Source organism: Trachurus trachurus, assembly GCF_905171665.1.
Source record: "Trachurus trachurus genome assembly, chromosome: 21".
Classification (NCBI taxonomy): Eukaryota; Metazoa; Chordata; class Actinopteri; order Carangiformes; family Carangidae; genus Trachurus; species Trachurus trachurus.
The window spans coordinates 1,884,367-1,905,998 of NC_139899.1; the positions used below are offsets into that span (position 1 = coordinate 1,884,367).

General features: G+C 42.2%; 2 protein-coding genes across 2 annotated transcripts; both read right to left on the reverse strand.

Moving 5' to 3' along the window:
- Nucleotides 1–52: 52 nt before the first annotated feature.
- On the reverse strand, nt 53–3,243 carry LOC311004190 (uncharacterized protein). Its single transcript, XM_083996137.1, has 8 exons — nt 2,951–3,243; nt 2,353–2,442; nt 2,177–2,256; nt 1,977–2,092; nt 1,722–1,819; nt 527–595; nt 366–424; nt 53–257 (listed from the first exon to the last, which is right to left on the reverse strand). The coding sequence occupies exons 1-8, from the start codon at nt 3,140–3,142 to the stop codon at nt 137–139; spliced, it is 825 nt and encodes a 274-aa protein (XP_083852263.1). The 5' UTR covers nt 3,143–3,243; the 3' UTR covers nt 53–136.
- Nucleotides 3,244–3,882: 639 nt separating this feature from the next.
- sympk (symplekin) lies at nt 3,883–21,186 on the reverse strand. The gene is made up of 27 exons (XM_083996201.1): nt 21,041–21,186; nt 20,612–20,744; nt 19,902–19,967; nt 19,631–19,684; nt 19,421–19,494; nt 19,203–19,329; nt 18,861–19,110; nt 17,604–17,774; nt 17,099–17,338; nt 16,085–16,236; nt 15,851–16,001; nt 15,449–15,677; nt 14,501–14,651; nt 14,145–14,380; nt 13,655–13,736; nt 13,450–13,563; nt 13,218–13,365; nt 10,348–10,508; nt 9,049–9,157; nt 8,840–8,940; nt 8,618–8,708; nt 8,354–8,455; nt 7,849–8,036; nt 6,138–6,314; nt 5,956–6,045; nt 4,591–4,773; nt 3,883–4,235 (listed from the first exon to the last, which is right to left on the reverse strand). Exons 2-27 carry the CDS (start codon nt 20,672–20,674, stop codon nt 4,062–4,064), a joined length of 3,684 nt encoding a protein of 1,227 aa, XP_083852327.1. The 5' UTR covers nt 20,675–20,744; nt 21,041–21,186; the 3' UTR covers nt 3,883–4,061.
- Nucleotides 21,187–21,632: the final 446 nt, after the last annotated feature.

Consider the following 21,632-nt stretch of genomic DNA (forward strand, 5'->3'; position numbering starts at 1 on the left):
TTATTTACAGCCACCGTTCTTGATTTACTGTCACAGATCCCTGGTCATGATTCCACAATTTCAGGTGATTTGTTCTTCTGTGCTTGCCTTGAATTATAACTTTTTTACTTGGCATAATAAAAACTGATTTTTTCCTCTAAACCATGTATGATTTGACATCTTGAAGTTTCTCTTTGAAGTAAAGGTCACATTCAATGTAAGACGGCAGGTTTCCAACATCGAAACGTCCAGTAATCTGATGAACATAAACTGGTTTCCTGAGGAGAAAAAAAAGTTAAAAAGTCCACTTTATTGAGAAATGCACAAAAATATTTAAAAAGAGTCTCACAAAGCACAAAGATGCCTGTCTCTACAACAGAACTTACCTTGGAATGAGCCAAGACACAAAGTTTCCTGGGGCGTCTTTCTCTTCAATAGGAGCCTCCTATGGAAATACAGAGGTGTCAGTAATTATTACAATTAAAACACATAATTTACTCTTTTCTCTCACTATGTCACATGTGGGTCTTTTGATGCTCAAATTCACCTTCTTATCCTCAAGGAACTTATCCAGGAGAGGAAGGCTGTTCTTGGAAAACACATAGAAACAAGGACACTGGAACACACAAAACATTATCTTCTTGATGCATGAAAAGTAACACATGTATAGTACAAGTTGAGCATTTCATAAAAATACCAGTAACCCCCACACATATCAGTACAGTGTAGCTGAACAACAACTAAACAGCCTATAGTTTTAGGAGTAGGTTCGTTACCTTTAACTGTCGGTGCAAGGTATTTTTAGAACAGCGGAGCAGAGCCGCGAGCTGCTCAGAGCTACGCTACGAAGGCTAATGGGATTTCTTGGTTTCCCTCATCAAACTCATCAAATACACAATCCAACAACTCCAAAACGCTCTGGTGGACAAGTTGTGACCTGCACATTCACCACGCTATGAGATAATAATGGAACGTTACGAGACAGAGTTGTTTAGTAAGTAAATTCATGCAAAACCACTGATGCACGTTCCTGTCGGGGGCAGTTTTTCAGCAAGCAGTCTCTGCATTTACCTCTAAAAAAACAACTCTGTCTTGTAACATTCCGTTATTATCTCATAGTGTGGTGAATGTGCAGGTCACAACTTGTCCACCAGAGCGTTTTGGAGTTGTTGGATTGTGTATTTGATGAGTTTGATGAGGGAAACCAAGAAATCCCATTAGCCTCCGTAGCGTAGCTCTGAGCAGCTCACGGCTCTGCTCCACTGTTCTAAAAATAGCTTGCACCAACAATTAAAAGTAACAAACCTACTCCCAAAACTATAGGGATTATGGCAATGGGCCTATTTGCAAAAATGTTTAACTATCCCTTTAAGACAACCAAAGAGAGTTTTTATTATGGTAACTGTAATGAGTAGTTAAAGGCCTACATGCATTGTTTAACTGATGTTTGATGTAAACATCATTCCTGAACTGATCGTCAGGACTTAAGCCTCACTGTTTTATTTCTAATCTAAAGTGCTGGTGCACACAGACACAACAAAGGTGCTATTGTCCTGACACAGTATAACTGCACTGTAAGTACAGAGGATCAGGTTGGCAGCTCTTATGTCATAACCTCATTTTTCTGAAAGATTAGAGTAAATATTTCTGTTGGCTCTTTGTGGTGCTCTCTTTATCTACAAGGTTGTTTTCCATTGTAAACGCTCTCTATGTGCCCTGGTTAGTGTTTATGGTAAACTTACTGCTCTCCTCGACTTGGTCTCTGAAGGAAGAGGTTTCTCCTTCATACAGAGGACACAGAGATCACTGTCTACTTCCAGTATCCCGTATTTATGGGTTTCTGAAAAGACAAAGACACAAGATCGACATTCTGAGATGAGACTGATCCACTTCTTCAATCTGTACCTAAACTGCTCAGTGGCTTGTCACGTGGGCTTCTGAAATGTTCCTTATCTTCATCACTAAACCATGCACATTGCACATCCTGTAAAACTCACCTTCATCTTTGCACTGGTACGAGAGCACTAAACAGCTGTCCTCATCCTTTGCTTGGAGGTCAGAAAACTTCTCTTTAACACCACTAAGGCTAAAATCTTCTTTGAAGAGGGTGTCACTGTTGAGGATTGGAAGAAGAGTTTGTCAGGACTGACCCGTCTCTGCACGGTCGTATTGATACAGTGAGTTTATATATACTTACCCTCCGATAACTACGACGTGGTCCTCGATGTTGAAGTGCTTTACTGCCAGCTGCAGGCACGCCACCGCACCAAGACGCTCCTGGTGGAATGAAAACATTCAGCAAAGAGTGGCCACAACAAGCCAACTAAGTACTGATGACTGTCTGATATAAACGAATTGTAAATCCTCATTTACATCATTGTTTCTTGTCTGATCACTGAGAATCTTGACATGTGTGAAACCTGCGGCCCACTCTTCAAACGCAGCGTGGTACAGAGCGTTGGTCTGTGGAGAGGAGAACAGTACAAGTTAAGTTGAGGCCCAACATGGGTCATTGAGTCTCACCTGAACATCTGGCTGACATCAGCCAGGTCCTTGATGCAGAAAAAACATCTGTATTGGTCTGGGCTGGTCTTAGTTTGAGGCACAAGTATAATACAAAAAACTTGATTAGAAACCAACTTTATGTAGTTAGCAGTTGTTTTTTGTTTATTATTATTATTGACACAATAATGTGAGAGTAATATGAGAAATATTGAACTGCTTTACTGTTGAGGTTAGTTATTCATCATGTTTATTGATTTTATTGATACATTTGTGACAATTTAGGATGTCAAAACTGCTATAAACCAAAGTGCTGTAAGTAGGCCTACATTGTTCTATGATGCATCCATATCCAATACAAAACCAATGTAACACAAGTATGGCAGAAGAATATAAAAATGTATTAACAACATCGTGGTTACCGTGGTTCACCATTGTGTCCTCGTTCCTCTAACAACATGATACTCACAACAACGTAGACCGAGTCCACGGCTCGTGAGGCGGTCAGGGCATGGACCCAGTGGGATATCAAGGCGCAGTGTCCCACCGGCAGCAGCGGCTTGGCGCAGCCGGCCAGGTGAGCGAACCTTCCGCTGCTGTCAGCCACCACATCCCGCTGGAGCCTGGTCCCGTACCCCGCGGCGAGGATGACGGCTTTCATCTGAAGTGAGCCGGGGAAGCGCCGTGGCACCGGGTCCGGTATTTACTTATGACGGCTGAGAGTTGTTGAAGTAAAACAGTGGTAAGTTGGGGAACATTGAACTGAGCAGCCAGGTTCGTTCTGTTCTCGCGAGATCCTAGTCCGGCCAATGGACAGATCAGGTGCAGATTTGTTGTTAACGCGAGACGAGTAGCTTCAGGTTTACAAAACTTCCGGTTGATATTTCCAAATTAAAAGTAGTAGCCTACTTCTTCCGGCAAAAGATAACAATTAGATTTAACAGTACAAGAACATTATTTATTTCAAATGATCTTAAAACTGTGCCAGGGAATATTAGCAGGAAGAAACCTGTAGTAGTGCAAATATGTTAATATTGGTCCAATTTAATTAGAATAAAAGACTATTTAGTATTATTCGAAATGTGACTCAGATTAACTCTGAGATCGGTGCATGTGCACCCCACAGCAAAAACATAAAAAGCATACACTTAATGATGACAATGCCTTTCACAAGAATGCTGTGTTATGCTGAGACATTACAACCAAACTTCCTCTTGTTCCTTTAGTCATATTTTATGACTTCTCCATTTGTTTAACACGTCGCACTTTCACTAACTTATTTTTTAAGTGTGTCCAGAAGTTGTATTTCAAAACTGAACTCTGTAACCCTTCATGTTCATTATGAAAGGACAGATTCATGCTGACTAATGGGGAAAAAAAGAACTGAAGCGACACAAAACCTGTGTTTTCTTGATTTATTTGCCAACTCACCATAACATGAAGGCATATGGAATGCTTTCAAAATTTACTCAAAATCTGTTTTCTACAAATACAAAAAGAGAAATCCTGAAAAAACAAAAACTGTTTACAGAGAACAGAAATGTTCTTTTTTCTCCTTTGAGTGCATGTGTCTTGAGCAGTTATTCTACATCTTCGTTGCCACTTCCAGCCTCAGGTCCAGTGTCCTCCGCTTCAGCATCTTTTTCTGGTTCCTGGGGGTCTGAGGGTCCAGGCTGGGGTATGGACACCTCCATTGGTTCCTCTGCTGGTTCTGGTTGAGGGGATGGCGTTTCACTTTCCCTTGTCAACTCCACCTAAAGAGAAACAACCATTTTAATTAAAAATCCAAATCCAACTGGCAGGAAACCCTGATAAAGAAGTTGAATACAGTTTTGCATTGATTAGGATGGACACAATTCCAAAATGTTTATTTTTTTGAACTGAAGGTATTTTATTTTGAGTCACTCCACTGAGGTATATGATGTTTAAATGTTTTTACATAAAAGAAAAACTGGTTTTCATTCTCTTTCAGATTTGTGTGATTTATACCATGTATTTCTAATCCGATAAATGATGCACTAACAAGCTAGCCACAAAGTCATGCACAGGTAACTCAGAGTGCAGATCTGATGGGTTAGTTGTACACGATTCCAAGTGACTTCATTTTACCTGGGAGACAGAGCTGACACTCTCCTCCTGTGTGGGTGGATCTGACTGTTCTTGCTCCATTGCTTCTTCTTCTTCTTCTTTCACGACGGCCGGCTCCTGCTGGTCTGGGATCTCTGGTTCATTCTGTGTCACAGTGGGACTCTCCTCTGAAAGTGAGGCAGCCGGAGCAGAGATCGCTTCAACCTGTACCATAAAACAGAGAGACTGAACTGTGAACGAGTGAATGCCCTGACAACAATACATTTCTTTATATATTCTGTTAGTTGAGTTAGAGTCGGCCAAATAGGAATTCTGTGATACTACTGTACAGACTCTTAAAAGGAGCCATAAATAATTTGCTATTGCAACATGGCTAACAGCTGTTTAGTTACAAATACATTGCAAATTCAGCATCTCAGTTCTTTGCTTTACTCACAAAGAAAGGTAGAGAGTAACCCCTTTACTGTGTCCTGTTTCCCTTTTAAAAGTTATTTCCCATTTTTTAGCTTTATTAATATAAGGACAAAGAGACATGAAAGTTAGGAAAGAGAGAGGGGTCTCCACACCAGAGTTTTAACTCTGGCTGCTGTAACAAAGACTGAGCCTGAGTAGATTTTTTTTTAACATTTTCTATCTCCTACTGAAGCCTCCTGACCAGTGAGCCTATACTGGCTGGACTGACTCATCCTTTTCCAAAAGTGTGTTGCTGTCGAGTCCAAGTGCTGAGGGTGTATAACACTGAAGCTCTTGTTAAGACTGGTGAGTAAACGGCCGCCAATCTAATGTTGGTTATGTAACAACATATATTACAAATAAATCCTTACTAACTTCTCTTGTTATCTATTCACAAAAAATTATTATTTTGTTCAAAAGTAGTGTTTTATTAATTAGTAATTACCTCCATCAAAAAACTGAAGTGTTCTGGTAAGCTTTGAATTTGCCGTTCATATCATTCATATATACACAGAGCTGGTGGCGTCTGTGAAAACCATCACGGCGGTGTAGTGTGAGGAAGGATGGAGGGTCACACTGCTGCTTTCACGTGGAGTCAGGCAGACGGTGGACGGCAAACAAACCGGATGTCATTTTAGTCGAGAGGGGGCCGGTAAAACGTGGGGTAAGGTAAACAATATGACATCGCCATGACAACATACTGTCACTAGGTATCGTTTTGCCTCGTGCCGATGGACCACTTGTTTACATAGACGCTTGTTCATCCCGTTACGTGCAGCGGCTGTCGTCCATCTGCCCGATTCCATGTGAATGCAGCATAAAGAATATGACTGAGTTGGTTGCTATATAACATTGGCCACTAGATGGGAGTAATTCCTACACAATGTCCCTTTAATAGCACGGAAAAATGTGTGCAGCATATTGATCCGTTACCTCTTTCTCCGCGACAGGCGGTGCAGGTTTGGGCTGAGGTTTTTTATTGGCTTCCAGCACTGTCATGATGGACGCAGGTATGTGAGCTTGCTGTTGCACAGAAAAACACGGGTAGTTGGTGAATAAGGACAATCCCACAGGAAACAGAAGTTTGGACGGTGACATTTGGTAGAACTTGTTACCTGATGAGGTGTGAAGGAGTGGACGTGCTGGAGAAGAGGGTCTCTCATCTCTGGGCAGCGTTCAAACACGCTGGTGAGCTGGGCGGGCGGCAGCTGGAGGAGCACGCTGAACGACTGAGGCTTCGTCCTCTGGCAGCACTTGACAAACCCCTCCCACACCTTAGGATACTTCCACACCTACAGAGGAGCAGAGCCACCAGGGTTACACAGCAACAAGTATGATAACAGTGGATACTATTTATGGTTATGTCTGTGGACAACTACTTGAAGAGGAACTATGGTAGTCTGATCGCTTTTCCTCTGCTTTGCTAACCCTCCTCTTGGCCATGTGCATTTGTTTACAATGAAGCCGGCGAAAAATCAATAAATGGAGCGGTGGATAATGTTATATAACATATACGATGTTACGGCATGTATGTTTGTGTAGTCTTAACTAGGGGTGGGCAAAAATATCGATATGGCAATATATCGCGATACGTTATACCGCGATACGATATCGATATTCAATATTTAAATATCGATTTTTTTTTTTCAAAAAAAAAAAAATTCAAAAAAATTTTTTTTTTTTCAATTTTTTTTTCAAATAATAAATCATGTTTCAGACCTAAATCCAATTGAAATATGTTGTTGTAACTTGTACTTGTATAAAATGGGGGCGGCGCTGTCTTATAATGTTACAGAAAATGATTTTTAAATACCATGAATGGAAAATTACATAAAACAAGTTGCTACTGACTTTTCAGTATCATAAAGCACTGTCTTGGTTTACATAAGACATGTTATTAATGTTCATGCACTTTAATGTCTCCAGCTGTACAGTGTTTATTCATTTGTACATTGTACAAAGTTTTGGAATAAATGCATGAGACTTTTTCCTTTTTATGTTTTTTTTTTCATTCACATATATCGTGATATATCGTTGATGAAATTTCTTGCAATATATCGAATATCGCAGATATCGTGTATCGTGATATTATCATTATCGTGGGCCAAATATCGCCACAGTATCGAATCGTGAGTTACCCATATCGTCCCACCCCTAGTCTTAACTGTCATAAACAAAAGATTATGGGTTATGCAGCGCGTTTGTGTCGTGGTGTGCAGAGATGAGAGCTGGGACACCGGGGCGGCGGCCGAGTAACTACACTGATGTTGCAAGGTTGGTTTTCAGCCGTGAGACGCCAGGTAGAAGGCAGAGAGCCTCCGTTGTCACTCGTAACGAGTTACAAGTCATGTAGTTAACGATCACAATTACTCCGGAGCTTTTTAATTAAGGTAAAAAACATAGCATAGCCACGGGAGAAATCCTGCATAGAGGTTTTGGGTGGATATCATGTTTCTACTAAATTCGATTCAATTTTCATTTTTATAGCGCCAATTCATAATATACATTGTCTCAAAGGACTTTAAATGGTGAGGCCTAGACCAACAGTTCCCACAGAGCAGCACTTTGTGAAATTTAAAAGTCAAAAAGCCTAAAAAGTGAAAAATCACTTACAAAAAGAAAGATAGTCTGTATTTATATCTTAATACATCTGAAATCCCAGCTCACACCTCACGCTTATTTAAGTATTTGGTGATTTTGTTAGTTATATAAATCATGATCTGACCACAGGAGGCTCAAACACACACATGAGAGAACAGTGTACCAACAAGAGAAAAAAACATCAGTGCAGAAACTCTGTCTAACTGGCTGGAGTTTGGTGCCGACCTGCTTCACAATGAGCCGGGACAGAATGTTCATGACGAAGCCGCCCAGTCGGGGGTACATGGTGAGGGACTGGATGACGGTGCGCATGAGCAGCATGGGGAGGGGGCTGTGCTCCATCAGCTGCTGCATCACCACCGCCAACACCTCGGAGGTGTAGACGTTCTTCTCTCCAAAGCACAGGTTGGTAGCTGCAGCCGAGACACAACAGGGAAGCACACTGGTGACTTATATGTCTAACCCTTCAGAATCATTTTATCTACTTCTAAACAAACTTTTATCCTCTGATCATGTACCCTACCTGCAGTCAGAATGTAATCTGGCTGCAGCGGATGAGAACATCACTCATGACAAAATATCAAACGGCTTATTCCACGGTGGTTGTTGCTTCAGTCAAACTAAACCCTGACAGTACGTGACTTACAGTATATGTGAACATACTGAAGCACCGACCGACGCTGATAACGCTGCTCAAAGACAATAAAAGGCTCAATCTCGGAACACAAACCTTTTATGATGGACTTCATATCACATTTAGTTGAGTCTATGTTGTGTAAGGCGATAAGCAGGTCTCCTGGGGTCAGAGGGGACACGGACGAACTTCCCTCACCTGGAAGACAACAGTCACCATACGTCAGTGAATCCTCCAGAGGAGCAGAGGTAACATGATACCACAAAGTAGGGAAATAAGAAACCCAAAGGAAGCTGAATATATTAAAACAACAATAGGAACATTACAACTTTACAGGTGAAAGGTGTAAATGAGTCTTACTGTGCTGCGTTCCCAGGAGACGATTGAACACCTCCTTCACTACAATGGGGTTGAGTTTGATCAGCTTGGGCAGCGCCTGGATGACCTCATTCTTCATGAGAAACACAAAAAAATAAAATCCAGGAGAAAATGTATTATGATTATGGAGCGAAAGACACATTAAAACAGACTAACTTAATCCCAGTAACTCTCTGGAGGCTGAGCTGACTCTGACAACGTTACCTTCTCTAGGCCGTTGATGACGGGGATTAGGAAACGAACGTCTGGCACTCGCTTGTGGTAAAGATCTCGCACCCTCTCCACCAGCTCTGGAGACGGAGGAACTGAGCAGAAGAAGAAAGACTTAGTTCTCTTTTGACTTCCTCTACTGTGCGTCAGGATAAGGTGTTGACGTCATTTTCACACAACATATTTCCTCAACGTTTATTTACCTTTATCTGTCAAAATGTGCAGGCAGCGAGTGACCAACGTCTCTGCTCCTTTAGGACAGTTCTCCACCAGAAGCAGCAGCTCAGGAGAGTTCATCCCCATCCCACGGATCTACACAGACAGTAAGAAAGCATGTCAGCACTCAAGAGATACATTCATCGATTTGAGAGCATCGTTTCCACATTTTAGTTTCTTTCTTTTGGAGGAGGACTTGTCATGAACAGCTGAACAGGGATAGTTCAACATTTTGGCAAATTGACCTATTGCCATAATCCGTATAGTTTTAGGAGTAGGTTCATAACCTTTAATTGTCGTGCAAGCTTTTTTGAGATCGGTGGGGCAGAGACGCAAGCTGCTCAGCTAACGCAACGGAGGCTAATGGTATTCCTACTTTTCCCTGATCAAACTCGTCAAATATACAATCCAACAACTCCAAAACGCTCTGGTGGACAAGTTATGTAACATTACGACATGAAGCATAACTCTGAACTATTTTCACTTTTGAAGTCTCTCTGCTGAGCAGCCGTGTCTGGAATGTAGTTCCGGACCGGTTACGGATTTCCCTCTAAAACAACTCTGTTATTATCTCATAGTGTGGTGAATGTGCAGGTCACAACTTGTCCACCGGAGCATTTTGGAGTTGTTGGATTTTGTATTTGATGAGTTTGATGAGGGAAAGCCCGGAAATACAGCGAGCTGTGAAGGGCTCATATCTGCCCTGTGGATCTAAAAACAACATTCACTGACAACTAAAGGTAATGAACTTTCCCCTAAAACTGTAGGGATTAAGGCAATAGGCAAATTTGCCAAAATTTTGAAATATCCCTTTAGGTTTCGCTGTGAGCTTTCATTTATTTTCCACTTAAAACCACATGTAGAAATAGATAAACATCGAGTCCAGACTTTGCTCTCATTTTGTCATGCTAGACTTTCCCAGCGAACACAATGTGATGAACACACTCTGTTAATGACCACACAGCCTTGTGTTTTGGGGTTAAATTCTGCCTTTGGCTCAGATCTCATCATCATTACTCAGGCCCGATTCGACCCCCTGCTGGGCAGAATCTTTAGGGAATCTGGGGCGGCTCAGATGGAAACCTAGATGTGATGGTTGGAAAGCTCACCAGCAACATCTGTTGGATAAAACAGCTAAAACATGTCCACTGGAAATTAAATATCACTGTAAATGGGTTTGGTTTCAGAGAGTTGTTTGTTTCAGTTTTTGCCCTCAAGCTGTTGACCTGTCCATGTCCACACACACTGCTGACTGTCAGTGGACGTCCATGTGAGAGGAGACTTACAGGCTGCTCTATGGCTCGCAGCACGCTGCGCTTGATGTCAGCGATGGCCTCGGTGTAGACGGACGCAAGCTCGTGGACCAGCCGGTGGTTGAGAGGAAGCAGGGACAGGTAGAGGAAGAGACACTGTCTCACTGTCTCTTCGGTCCAGGGGGCAGCCACCTCTGTGTCAAACACACAACACACAACACTGTGAGCTTACTGACAGCACTGCGAACTGGGCAGCTGCTCATTTCATCGGCCGACAGGAAAACATCAAGCAGAGAAAGTGAATGTTAGTGGGGCAGATAAGCAAAATAATTGTGCGTTTGAATGACTAAAGCATGAAACTTTCAGCATTTCATCTACATACCCCAAGGTTTAATTTCAGACGTGGAACCACTTTGGTGGCTGACCTTTAGGGGTCTTTAGGGGTCTTTTTCCACATTATTCCCCATTGGAAACCTATGAAAATCTGGGAAGTAAATCATTACCAATAAATTTCTTCACCATTGTGTTTAGGAAGATGTGTTATATCATGTAATAAAATGTTGAAATTCAACTCCAGTGGGAAACCCCCTAAAAAACGACTCAAAGTTGGGGTACCCGTGCAGATTTTGCGAAAATTCCGTGATGTTAAATTTGGCCTTAAATATCTTGTGAGGGGTCAAACTAGAGGTTTTTCATGATTCTGAGTTGATCGCAAACATTAGTTTTACACCCAAAACACTCCTTGGTGGAAAAAAAAAGGCCACACCCACTTTTCCTGCTCATCGGAACCCCCACTACCACCAATAGAATGCATTACAGAGAAGCCATTCCTTAGCATTGCAGAGGTTGTGTTACATAATACTACTAAATACTCAATAATATAACTTATATTCATCGTCTGTATAACGTTGTACAAGAAAAAAGGCTACAGAATATAAGTTATATTATTGAGTATTTAGTAGTAATATGTAACACAACCTCTGCCATGCTAAGGAATGGCTTCTCTGCAATACATTCTATTGGTGGTAGTGGGGGTTCCGATGAGCAGGAAAAGTGGGTGTGGCCTTTTTTTTTCCACCAAGGAGTGTTTTGGCTGAAAAACTAATGTTTGCGATCAACTCAGAATCATGAAAAACCCCTAGTTTGACCCCTCACAAGATATTTAAGGCCAAATTTAACATCACGGAATTTTCGCAAAATCTGCACGGGTACCCCAACTTTGAGTCGTTTTTTAGGGGGTTTCCCACTGGAGTTGAATTTCAACATTTTATTACATGATATTACACATCTTCCTAAACACAATGGTGAAGAAATTTATTGGTAATGATTTACTTCCCAGATTTTCATAGGTTTCCAATGGAGAATAATGTGGAAAAAGACCCCTAAAGACCCCTAAAGGTCAGCCACCAAAGTGGTTCCACGTCTGAAATTAAACCTTGGGGTATGTAGATGAAATGCTGAAAGTTTCATGCTTTAGTCATTCAAACGCACAATTCCTTCCATATATGAGCTTATCTGCCCCACTATGTGTGTTTCCCTCGCTCCACAACACCGTCTGTCCCCGGCTGGAAGGATCATAGCAACAGGAAGTGCTACCCATTGTTTCTAGCTGCCACCACTGGACATTAGTCCAGACAAAGGTAACAGGGTCATCACCTCTACAACTTCAAAAGTTTTAAAAAATAAGATTATACTCTACTTTCTATTATCACTGATATAACATCATTTAGCACTGAGTCTGAAAGGTTGTGTCAACATATGTTTGTGACATAGATTCATCAGAAAAGTGAAGCAGAGATAAATCTGGCAGAAGACTTACATAGTACATTTACTTATACCGTGGTCTGGTACTCGATTCTGATTGGCTGCAGGGTGTCCATTAAAAAGTGATAATGGTACCCCCATCAGTCACACAGTGGTACAGGGACATATTCAAGGTTTTTCCTATGGAACACCGCAGTGCCACATTAAAGGGCAATGACGACTTGTTTTATAGTGTCTGGCAACCTTTCCTGAATTACCTTCCTGGTGACCTTGTTGAACTGCTGCAGAAAGGGCGACCATATTTTGCCTTCATCAATAAGTCATAGAATACTTTTATTTCCGCTCTCTTCTCCTTTTCTCAGTATAGTCCCCATGTAAAATTTTGTATGCTGTATGATGTGCAATTCATGTATGTGGATTGGTGTATTTCTGTTTTGCAGTTTGGCTGTGTCTGTGCTGTATGGTTCGTTGTTTGTTTTTGTGAAATCAATAAAATACATTACAAAAAAAAAAAAGTGATAATGGACACCCACAGAGACGTTTCAGTCAAAACCTGATGACAGTTCTAAATATATAATAGTCGGCTCAAACGCTAGTTGGTAACCATGCCAACAGAGATTCGGAGCAACAAGTTTTCTTCAACGCATAATTTTTTTCGCCTGCAGTGCAGACGAGAGATATTAAACAGTCCACTCAGCTGCTCTTTGTGAAAACTTGATGATTTTGACTGTAAAACAAAATGAATTATATAAAAAAATGATTTAATATCCATTTCTTTTGTAAGTGACCACGGTATAAATGGGATAATGCCCCACAAGGTGTCCAATTGATCAGTAATTAATGGACTTCGCAGAAGCAACTGTCCTTATTATAACTGGACACCTGGCCAGGCATTATCCCTTTATATGCTACTATACAAACCGCTTTCTTTATGTTACACCTTTAATCTGTTCTTACTGTGTAAATAACTATCAGTGTCCACAAAAATCCATCTAACTACATATTAACTCAAGTGTAGTGTGTTACAGCTACTGTTGACCTTTGGTTTGCCCTGTTTTAATACAAGCTTTATGAAAGAATTTGATTTGATTTGGTAAAACAACATCATCAACATATTAAATGATCCATGTGTCTCTAACCTGTGTCTTTGTCGGCCCCAAAGAGCAGAGACGGGGGGTTGGGGTGGACCAGCAGCTGCATGTAGTTCAGGGCGAACTTCTCGATGTAGTCTCTGAGCTGGTCCTTCTCATACATGCGCTTCAGAAAAGCCAGGGCGGTGGTCCGCACCTGAAAACACAACACGGTCGTATCGAGGAATATGACAACTACGCAAACTGTGACGGACTGAGCGGCTCACTGAAATATTCTCACCTTCTCCTTTTCGTGCGAGCTGAGATCCAGCAGCACGTGCAGGTACTGGAACTGCCTCGATGGCCGCTTGACGATGAGCTCCTTCAGGGTGGTCATGCCCAGGTAGACCCGGGACTGAAACCAAGGCAACGACACAGAGCTGAGTCAGGAGCATGTCAGGAGGTTAACGCTGTACGAGGAGTCCTGTCTGTCACCTGCCACTTACCTCGTCCTCACAGTAACGTCTGATCACTTCCAGAGCTGATTCTGTTATAATCGGAGCCTCCAGAACCAGTTTGGTGAAAAGTCTGAAAGTAAAAACAAAAAATGACTCAGTGTAGGCTCCCTATTGTTGTCTGGCTCAAATATATACGTAGATATATTTATTTATTTTGCACTAACATATCATTTAAAATAGTAGGAATAATCATTGTGATTGGGATGTGCAAAGGGGGGGGGGGGTGAAACCCAAAAGGGCTTATATAAAAACCTCATCCAAGAAGAACATATGCAAAATCCAAATTTGTTACAAGTAAAGACAAGAAAATAGGGAATAATAAAAAAATCAGTAGAGTGATTATACAGTAAATATAGGAGAGGAAAAATACATGCATGAATGAAAAATGCAAAACAATAATAATAAATAAGATAAGATAATAATAATGAGAGCTATAGAGAACAGAAAACGTGAAGGAATGATGAATGTGCGTCCTCACCCGTCCCTCTGCTCGGGTTTCTCCTGCAGGCCGGACAGCAGCGTGTAGAGACAGTGGTCGTAGCTGTCCAGCAGCCCGGTGGGCAGCTGGCCCAGGTAAGTGTTGTACTCTTGATAGAGGAGAGAAAAGGCCAAGTCGCTCCTGGTCCGGATGTCGTCTAGGATGAACTCCAGCACGTCCTCTTTCATCATCCCTTCAAACTGCGTCACCAGCCTGGAGAGGAGCTTCACTCGGACCTGGTGGGCAGAATTACTCTGATTAACTTCTGAATACACACTCTGGTTTTGCCTCAAGTGTGTCTCCATCTTTATAAGAGGATTAAAAAAAATCTTGCGTGGGTTGGGGTGGCCACTTACATGAGACATGCCACTTTGAGCGATAGCTTTCTCTGAATGCAGGATGCGTTTGACGGCTCTGGAGGTCAACGTCTCAATCTGAGTGTCGGATAACGGCTGAACCACATCTGACAACCGGAACACTTTTTTCCTCCCGCTGGCCCCCGTCATCCTGGAAGAGAACACAATCGCGTAAGGAAATAAGTGAGAGTTCTGCCACTTTTCCACAAATTAAAATAGTCCCCAGGTGTCTTAAAGACATGTCTGTGACATGCTTTGGACAAAATACCCCAAGGATCAAACATCACAACTCCTTTCATCCTCTCACAACAGCCCTGTTCAGAACGGCTGCTTTCAGTGCCTGTCCCTTGTGCCGACCATGTACTTAGGTCGACTGTTTGTATGTTTAGTCCTTATGTTGTAACATATTTGTCCCTTATGTTACCTTGTCTATTACTTAACTTCACCAATAATCATAATAAAAAAAAAAGATATCACACATTTCAGGAAAATACATAGAGAAATCTATAAATGCAGGGTGGGTGGGGCTTTTGGCTCGGCTAAGAGCCAGTGACTGCTTTGTTGTCACATCACAAAGTTATAGAAGTCCTGATGGTTCAGTTTCTGAATAAAGGCTGTTTCTATTTCTCTGTGGAAAAAAAAGAAAATGCAAATGAACCACTGCTTGCCCCACCCCACCCCTTCTACCGGTCCCAGGTAGGGGTGGTATTATGCAAATTTAAATCCTAGTTGCATGATTGAGGGAACAGCTCGTAAAACTACATGGAGCCTGAACATTACAGATTTTACTGGTCGAGAAGAAAGTTTCCATATCCATAGGATACATACACGCGGGAGCAACTGACTGCAGCTTGTACAGCAAGCGCATGTGAAATATATATGTTGAAGAGCCTTCAAGAAGTGAAATTTTCATAATAAGTCCCCTTTAATACTTCTTCCAGGACTCACTTGGTCTGTGCAGTAGGAAGGATGGGCTCAGGAAGCCTCTTGACGACTGCAGTGGGCGCCGCCTCAGTGGTCGGAGCCTTTTCTGCGTAGCCCCCCACCACAGAGATGGCCTGGCCCATCATCACGCCGGGAAGCTTGCGCTTGATGAGCAGGTCTTTAGCTCCAGAGTCCTCATCATTAGCCGTCTCTTTGCCTGCATCGTCCTCCCGGGCTTTGCACTGCTCAAGCCCTGAGATTTTGAAGTAAATACAGTAACTGGGTTTAGTGGATACAGATGTGAAATGCACAGATTACAGATGATGATGTTTCACTCTTTCAAAAACAAACAAACAAAACCAAAGGAAACTCAATGGATGAAATTCTTTCATGGTGTGTGTGTGTGTGTGTGTGTTTGTCACCGACCTGGACCGATCCCAGCTGCTGTCATCTGTGTAGCCATCAGCCTGGCCAGATGTTTGATTTGGGCGTCAGTGCCTGCTGACTCCACAGGCGTGTACGTGGCCTGGAAGGATGCTGGCATGACGTCGGGCAGATACACCATGCTGATCAGCACCTGAACAACCACACAGACATATCAGCTGAGGTGTCACACAGGGAGGGAAACAACCGGCTCAGACGGCCTCCACTTCTGCTCACCAGGTTGGCGACGTTCTCGGGGCTGAGCAGCGGGTGCAGGAACTCAGCTGTGAGGTCGATGGCCGACTGTGCGACTGGAGCAGCTGCTGGTTTCGGGGCCGTGAGAGGGGCGGGCTCCTCTTTGTCCTCGTCATCTTCAATCAGGGTTGGCTCTGAGATAAAGAGGAGCAGAATGTCAGAAATACTGTCCAAAGTGAGTCACCACACTAGATATCTGCATACTAGTTATTACAATCTAGGCTAGGGGATGCCCTGATTGATTGGCTGTTGATAATTACTAGCTGATTTTCATTAAAAATATCTGATTAGTAGGTCAGTGTTAAAGGGATAGTTCACCATTTTGGCAAATTGGCCCCTTGCCATAATCCCTATAGTAGTAGGTATAGCAGTAGGTTCGTTACCTTTAATTGTCGGTGCAAGCTATTTTTAGAACGGCAGAGCAGAACCGTGAGCTGCTCAGAGCTAGGCTCATGGGATTTCTTGGTTTCCCTCATCAAACTCATCAAATACACAATCTTGTGGACAAATAGTGAGATAATAATGGAACATTACGAGACAGAGTTGTTTTTGAGGCAAATGCAGAGGCTGCTTGCCGAAAAACTGCTCCTGACGGGATCAGCGGTTTTGCATGAATTTACCTCGAAAACAACTCGTAATGTTCCGTTATTATCTCATAGCGTAGCTCTGAGCAGCTCACGGCTCTGCTCCGCCGTTCTAAAAACAGCTTACATCGGCAATTAAAGGTAACAAACCTACTCCTAAAACTATAGGGAGTATGGTAATGGGCCAATTTGCCAAAATGTTGAACTATTCCTTTAAAGTAAGGGGACACAAAGGGCTTCATGATTTGACAGCCCTCACACACTCACAGACTTCCCGTGAACGTGCCTCAAAGTCAGTGAGTCTGCGAGGGGTCAGACTAGAATTCAGCCAATAGATGATGGGTACCAGTGACAAGACAAACACGATCAGGGCATCCCTCCTCCAGTCATAACGTCTGTGATCACTGCTCACCCATTTTGACTTTTTTCCCCTCTGTGTATTGTTCGTGGCGGGGCCTCTTGCGCTGCTCTCTCAGTGCGGGTGTGGAGCGGGTTATTTCGCTCTGGGGCATCCCCAGGTCCAGCAGCAGGGTGCTGATCTGACCCTGGAACTCCACACTGCAGGGATGCTTGAGGACGGCCACCAGGTGCAGCTTCAGGTTCTTCCTCACGCTGCTCACCTGAGACTTGGCCAGAGTGGGCGGCAGGTTGGCTAAAAAGGTTCAAACATACAGAGAAGGGGAAGAATTATGGACTTATGTGTTGAAAACAGCAATTTAGAGTATAAAATCTCAGACAATGCATTTTTAAAATGAATATCACATTCACACATCAACAGTTAAACTGGTGTTTTATGGGGTGATGTATAGCTGCATGTCATTCCCCCTCTCTGTCTCCTTCTGACTGTCCTATCAATTAAAGGCATAAAAGCCCTGAAAAATAGTTGTTTTATGATGTCTATATTACACAACACTTACCATGCAGTGTCTCATATGCTTGAACGACCTCTGACATGAACATCGGCCTCTGGCGAGCGATGGTGGCCAGTGAGCCCAGTGCTGTGGTGAGGTTGATACTGGAAATGGCCGGGTGGACCATGAACTTCAGCAGCTTCTCCAGCGCAGACTTCCCCTCCTCACACAGGACATCTGGTGAGAAACGAAAGTGGCATTAGGACAAAGAGGAAGACTGGATTGGATTAAAGGGTTATTTCAACATTTTGGCAAACTGCAGGGTTCCTACACATTTGAAATTTCCAAATTCCATACTTTTTCCAGACCCTAATTTCCAGATTTCTCGGTAAAAAATTCTAATAATTTGTGATATTTGAGTAAATAGTTGTGCATTATATAAAAAAAATCATGCAATTAATCATTTGTTTTCATTTGTATTCTGAACGTGTATGCCATTATGTAACCAAATAATTTCCAGGAGATTTTAGCTATAGGTAGCACATACACAAATAATTAACCCAGATAACTTCAGATAAGACCAAACCCAGATAAGATATTAAGATAAATATATTTCCATACAATAATTTCCATTTTCCATACTTTTCCAGACCTGGAAATGTATAATATCAAATTCCATACTTTCCATACTTGCGTAGGAACCCTGAAACTGGCCCATTGCCATAATCCCTATAGTTTTAGGAGTAGGTTCGTTATCTTTAACTGTCGGTGCAAGCTGTTTTTAGAACGGCGGAGCAGAGCCGCGAGCTGCTCAGAGCTACGCTACGGAGGCTAATGGGATTTCTTGGTTTCCCTCATCAAACTCATCAAATACACAATCCAACAACTCCAAAACGCTGTCATTGACAAGTTGTGACCTGCACATTCACCACGCTATGAGATAATAATGGAACATTACGAGACAGAGTTGTTTTGGAGGTAAATGCAGAGACTGCTTGACAAAAAACTGCCCCCGACGGGAAAACGCATCAGTGGTTTTGCATGAATTTACCTCGAAAACAACTCTGTCTTGTAACGTTCTGTTATTATCTCATAGCGTGGTGAATGTGCAGGTCACAACTTGTCCACCAGAGCGTTTTGGAGTTGTTGGATTGAGTTTGATGAGGGCAATCAAGAAATCCCATGAGCCTCCGTAGCATAGCTCTGAGCAGCTCGCGGCTCGGCCGTTCTGAAATAGCTTGCACCGACCAATTAGTCCAAAATGTTGAAATATCCCTTTAAAAATATATAATCTTCCTTGTGTCAGGATTTTTTATTCCGTACCGTATCGAATGTAGGAGTGATCTTTGGGAACTTTATCCAGGCTGATGTCACCCTCCTGTCGTTTGGGGACGTCGGAGTCGGACGTCCGTGGCGACAGAGTGATGATTAGCGATTCTGTGAACTTGATCGCATGAGTGCGCACGCCATCGTTTTCAGAATCCAGCGAGGCCAGAACGTCCCCTTTCATCTGCGTGACCAGATCCCAGCACGCCTCCTGCATGTCTGATACTGTTTTACCACGAACCAACCACTGTCATGAAAGAGACACAAGAGTAAAGAGTCAGACTGAGGTAATGAAATGAAATAATGAAAAATCAGATGTATAATTGATACTGTATTAACCTGCAGAGTGACTTTGTAGACATGGGTGAGAGTGAGGATGGCTTTCTTCACCACATTCACACTTTCATCCTTCAGCAACATGTTCAGGTTGGCGATGAGTCTGAGGAGCAGCTCGTTGTCTCTTTTACTTGAAAGAGAATAAACACAATAAAACAGTCAAACATGGAGAAAGCTGTGACACAGATTCTCTCACAAAACCATGAGACCAGTCAACTCACCATGCTTCCTCTATGAAGCCGATGACAAACTTTCTCACTTCAATAGACTTGTCAGTCTGAAAAGCGATGATCTCCTACAGGACGAAAAGCCCATTCACAGAATTATGAATCAAGTTTGATACAGATTAACTGTGCTGTGCATTTTAAATTCAATATTACACGTAAAACACACAACAATTAGTTGAGAACACTGTGCACAGGTTGACTTACATCCAAGAAATTGTCAAGAAGAGAAGGATCTTTGTTGATGATCAGCTCCTGGACCTGGAAATAAAAGAACTGTTCAGCAGTGTCCTATTCATACCGTGGTTCACATCTCAGCCATAGAACATGGATGCAGCCAGGATGGATTAAAATACATTGCGATGTTAATATTCAAGTGAATGCTAGAAAACGCAAATGCAAATGCAGAGATTGTGATCATGAAAATGCTTTTTATCAACACTTCTTATATGATCTCAGATAAACTCAGAGCACAAACCTGTTTGAGCACAGTTAGCTTTTCATCGGTGGGTATCAGAGCAGCCTGATTCAGGAGCTCCACCACCTGAAAGGCAAAAGGAAAACTTATGAGCCTCTCTTTATAGAAGGAGCATACATGTTATTGTCACAACACAAAGAAGGCCTGGTATCTCTTTATCCAAATCAAAATGATTATAGTATTTCTGATCTATAAAGTGCAGCAGCATAGTTTTTTTTTGTCTAACCTGCAGGTCAACGCTACATCCAGACATGTTTACATGTGTGGATATTGTCCATTTATAGTTATTAATTGTGCAGTGCTGAACTTTCATTTGCTTTTTCAGCTTTAATCTTAACCTCTACTATTCTGACCATCACCCTACAGGTAAGAACAAGTTTTAATATCTGGAAAAGGTCTAAAGGTTTGAAAGTGAAGGATGCCAGGACTTTGACAGATCGGTGATCCTGACAACGCTTATGACAATATTGTTAAATGTCTCAATATCTTATTAATTGGTGCCGTTATTCAACAGATAATTACAGTCTGTGGTGGATGAGATTGTCTCATAAGAACAGGCTCAGACTACGGTGCAGTGATTACTTACACTTTCCACTGCTATATAAGCCCTGTCAGTGTCTGGTGTCACCACTAAATATTTCTGATATGTCAATATAAGCATTAGCCTAGATCTTGAACGCATCTTTAGGTCGTGAACATCACAGTCTTACCTTCTCACTGGTGGTCATATCAATGACACGGGAGGTTTCCCCCTCTTCTGAAGACAGATCCATGATGATGCTCTGCTTCTGTCACTTTGTAGATAACATAGTCTCCAAACAGAGCTGCTGGACACTGGGACTTCTGAGAGCACACAATCGTTTCTGTTGTAAATATCTGAACCCGCCAAGATGTATCACAGTCAGATTCAGCTTGTTTTGACAGTGTGGGGTTTGCGTTGGCGCGCTATGTGTTATTGATTAAACTAACAACTATACAGTTCAATGTATTTATCATAAAACGTTCGTAGAAAGTCTTCAAATATCACAAACACCAACTCTCAAGTCTCAGCTAACAAGTGACTAGCGCCATGCTAACCGCAATGCTAACCCAACAAGCTGCTCTGACGTGATGCTAAAAGGTGTGTACTGGCTACTTACAGCTTGAGAGGCTCGACACTTCGTTGGAACAACAGCTATTAACTCTATTATAACAAGTGTATTAATGTGGACACCTTAACAGAGAAAATAAATACTACGTTCACTCTGCTCGCTCATAAAGGAGGCGGCCATGTTTAATTGAAAAAAACCAGAGCGTCGTTCTTCCTCAGTGGTTGACGCCACACCGCGCGGGACGGGGGAGTCCGCCCCCTGCTGGAGGCTCCACGCACTGTTAAAGATAATAGATCCAAAGACAGGTTCAAAGACTTATGTTTAAAAAAGGTTTAGATTTAGATACAAAACTAAATCATGTGTATCCATAAATGCTTGAAAAATGATATTTTTATAGTTGTAAAAAAAAAAAACAGGCTATTTCGTTACATCCAACAACCTGTCTTGTCTGATCTGCACGTTTTTATGCATAATACATTAAGTTGGAGATTTGAATGAGAAATCTGTTTGTCATCACTGAGGTAGTAGGCTGTAAGTTCATTTAACCTCAGATATGATATGATAGTAAGACTGTACATGATTTTTTTTAAATGTTAAAAGTAGCTAAGCTGAAAAGAAATTGTAATTGCAATAGCAGTTT